Source organism: Rhamphochromis sp. 'chilingali' (assembly GCF_963969265.1).
Source record: "Rhamphochromis sp. 'chilingali' genome assembly, chromosome: 3".
NCBI lineage: Eukaryota > Metazoa > Chordata > Actinopteri > Cichliformes > Cichlidae > Rhamphochromis > Rhamphochromis sp. 'chilingali'.
The window spans coordinates 36396802-36400204 of NC_137931.1; the positions used below are offsets into that span (position 1 = coordinate 36396802).

Sequence of the window (3403 nt, forward strand, 5' to 3'; positions counted from 1 at the left end):
AGAATGTCAGTGTAATGAACACACACTTCGTTTTGACAAAGCACAGCTTAGGTAAATGATCTGAGTAGTTGTTCATCACTGAGCAATTTGTTAATATGTGTTTCGAGCCAAATAAATGACAGAGAGAGAGTGACGTCAGAACACGTCATACTATAACCTCCCGGGAGCGAACGGAGGGGGTCAGTCGTTGGGATGCGCATGCGCAGACAGAGTGTGCGAGCGGCGGGCCTTGACCTTTCGGGGAAAAAAAAACTCACGGACGGTGACAGCGAAACGGATAACAGTCTTCAGTACCTGCTGGACTTTGAAGCTGTGGATTCTGGGACTGTTAGAAAAGGTAAAACATTTCCATTAAAACCTTATTACTGTTTTGTTTTTGTTACTCGTCATTGTAGCTTGCTGTTAATGTTGTGCTAACAGTAGCGATTAGCTAGATACGTTAGCCGTTGAGGTCAGCGCAATTTAGTATCCGGTATACAGAAACTGTTTTCCTAACAAAACCACTGTTATAATTACGTGAAGGTGCTCCCAGCTAATTTGAACCTTTGGCTTCTAAAATATGTGGTTCAATTGCGTGCTGCGTACATAACCTAATGTCAGCTAGACCGAAATTAAAATTTAATATATTGTTAAAGTCACTAAAATGGCGCCTGAAGCCTGTTGTGAGCTCTGTGTCTGCTCTAGAAACTGAAATTCTGTAGATCTGAGCCGTACATTAAATACTCACATGAACCTGTACTTTGAATTCTGTATGAGCTGTATAAAATACAGCTATGCATAAGAGTTTTGAATGAATAATTAGATTAGATAACTCTTCATTGTCTAATCGAATTATATAGAAATGAATAGAAAGTGGTTCTTTAGACTGATGCCATAGAAGAACCTGTTTTGGTGCCACAAAGAACCTTTCAAACAATGGTTTCAAACATGAGAAGGTGTGTCTTTGACTGTTCCTGCATAACTTAGTTTCGGACTAGTTGACAAGTTATGCTCCGGTCATTTGATGTTTCCAAGATAGATGTTCTTTTGTAATATAGTTAAATTTTTTTGTATATTTAATTTATCCACCATCATACATCATACATACAAGCTAAGAAGAGGTCGTTATACTAACAAGAGGTATCAACGCTGGGCCAAAGTTCAGCACATGGTTAAAGTTTGTAATCCAGCCAGAGCTGAAGCAGGTAGCATCAACACATAAATCTACTCTACCCGGCTTAAATCACAAGAGCACCTCTGACCAAAAAGCTGTAGATTTTTCTTGTTTGCACAAATTAATCCAGATTCACATTAACTGTGTTCACAGCTCCAACAAAATGAGGAAGAGGAGGGGCAGAAACACAATTAGATTGAATTACAATTGGATGGAAGTTGAGGACAAGGAGAAGGAAGCTTTGGATGAGGAGGAAGAGAAGCAGCAGGAGCATCTTTAGGGATCCCTATGATGTCATTGAGGTTTGTTTCATTAATATGGTCCTCTCACAAAGAACGATGACATGTTTTAGTTCACGTACTTCCTGTATTAAATAGTGATATGCAAAATGTTGTGAAAAACCATGGAGCAGGTACGTATAGTGCATCTGCAGGTAAATGAACATCAAATCTCTAAGACAGACTGAAATCTGTATATTTATCACCCTTATGATAAAACCCATGTCAGCCATTGGTTTATGGACTTTGTATTTTGAAGCCTCAACATTTGCATTATTGCTGTTGCTATGTTGGGACCATATTAGGATGAGGGATCAGAATCTGGAGTCATGCACACTATTATTTCATTTAGTGTGTATCCATAAGATTCGTACAGCAGATCCAAGTTGTGCCTTGAAAACAGGAAAGTCGTCTGCATAGAGGAGAACTGTAATAGCAGGCTTGTACAAAGTGAGGCTTTGTGCTCACATTTGCTGCAAACACTCATTTTACCCTGTTTTGATGCAGCTTTCACTTGAAATCAGGCAAGAACTGGACTTATTTTTTACAATGTGTTCTTGTGAATTGATTGTGTATCGCATATGTTTGGTTTGACTTTCTGCAAGACAACAGTCGTCCACTGGCCAAAACAATTTTCCAAATACCTCCACGTGATCAAGCCTGGATTTAGAAAAGAATAGCAAAAAAAATCTGCACCTCCTGCTTCAGATGCAATTTGTGTTTGTGCGTTCAGAGGCAGCGGCGAGAGGGGAGACCTCGGGTCATCCAGCTGGAGAGCCTGACCAGGAGGAGTCGAACATTAACTCAGCTCTTCCAGGGCACCCTGCAGACTCGGCTGTTGGCATCGACGAGGGATGACGTGAACGCCAAACTGGAGTCCATCACAGGTCAACTGCAGGTATGCGAGTCAGACCTTCTGAGGAGGGTTTCACTTTTCTCTCTTCTTTATAATTGACTCTTTTCTCTCTCTTTCAGCTCCTTGTCTCAGAGTGGGAGGGATTTGAAGCACAAAGGGAGGAACTTGTCATTTGGTTGGCTGATATGGATGTCCGCCTGAGTGAGGTTGACCAGCTGACAGGAAACACCAGTGAAAAACTGAAACAACTGCAGGTGTGGGCTTGTTTTGATATGACATATATTTGATATGAAACATACGTCAGAGACATTGTCCTAAACTGGACTAACAAAGGACCATGAGTACAACATGAAACGTACATTACATAGCGTAAGGCTGAAGTTCATTGATCATTTTAATCATAAACTTGTTGTTGAAATGTTTTTACTGAACATGCAAATATCTGCTGATGAAAATGTGTTGATTTATTGGTCTGTTATGAAGCTATTGCTATTTCTAATGTGTTTTATCACTTTCTGATGTTTTATTAATTAAACAATACATGTATTATTTGTTGTGTTATCTGTAGATATAGTATTTATATATATATATTTATTTATAGTATAGCCAATATATTTAATTATTACTTTTTAAAACACTAATATGTGACATGTATTAGTAGTGATGTTGTGCTGAGGGTTAAAATGCCTTTTTGTCTTTTGGTAACTACAAAATGACAATAAACCATTAATATATGTCTATGCTGTGCTCGTATTTATTTTACCCTACTCAAATTCAATTTATGATGCATTTTATTTTGAAAGATTTAAAATGGTTTTTTTAAAGAACCACTCAAAAAAGGTTCTTTAAAATGGTTCTTTTAAAGAACCATTTGAAGGACCTTTTTAAAAATGGTTCTTTAAAGAACCATTTTTAAAAAGGTTCTTTGAAAAACCATTAAAGGTGCCCCAAAGAACCATTTCTTGAAGCAGTTTAAGAGTCTGAATGCTCGGAAAGCTCCCGGCCCAGACGGTGTGTCTCGTCTACTGGACGCAGCCGGAGGGTTCACTTGGTTGTTTGCTCTCAATAGAAGCTGAGCGCGTCTCCGTGTCTGTGCTGGTAAACGATACTGAGTCC

General features: G+C 38.8%; 1 protein-coding gene across 1 annotated transcript; it reads left to right on the top strand.

The window, feature by feature from the left end:
* Positions 1-223: 223 nt before the first annotated feature.
* LOC308393457 (uncharacterized protein) lies at positions 224-2849 on the top strand. Its single transcript, XM_080877226.1, has 4 exons — positions 224-337; positions 1307-1455; positions 2165-2329; positions 2407-2849. Exons 2-4 carry the CDS (start codon positions 1399-1401, stop codon positions 2572-2574), a joined length of 390 nt encoding a protein of 129 aa, XP_080733352.1. The 5' UTR covers positions 224-337; positions 1307-1398; the 3' UTR covers positions 2575-2849.
* Positions 2850-3403: the final 554 nt, after the last annotated feature.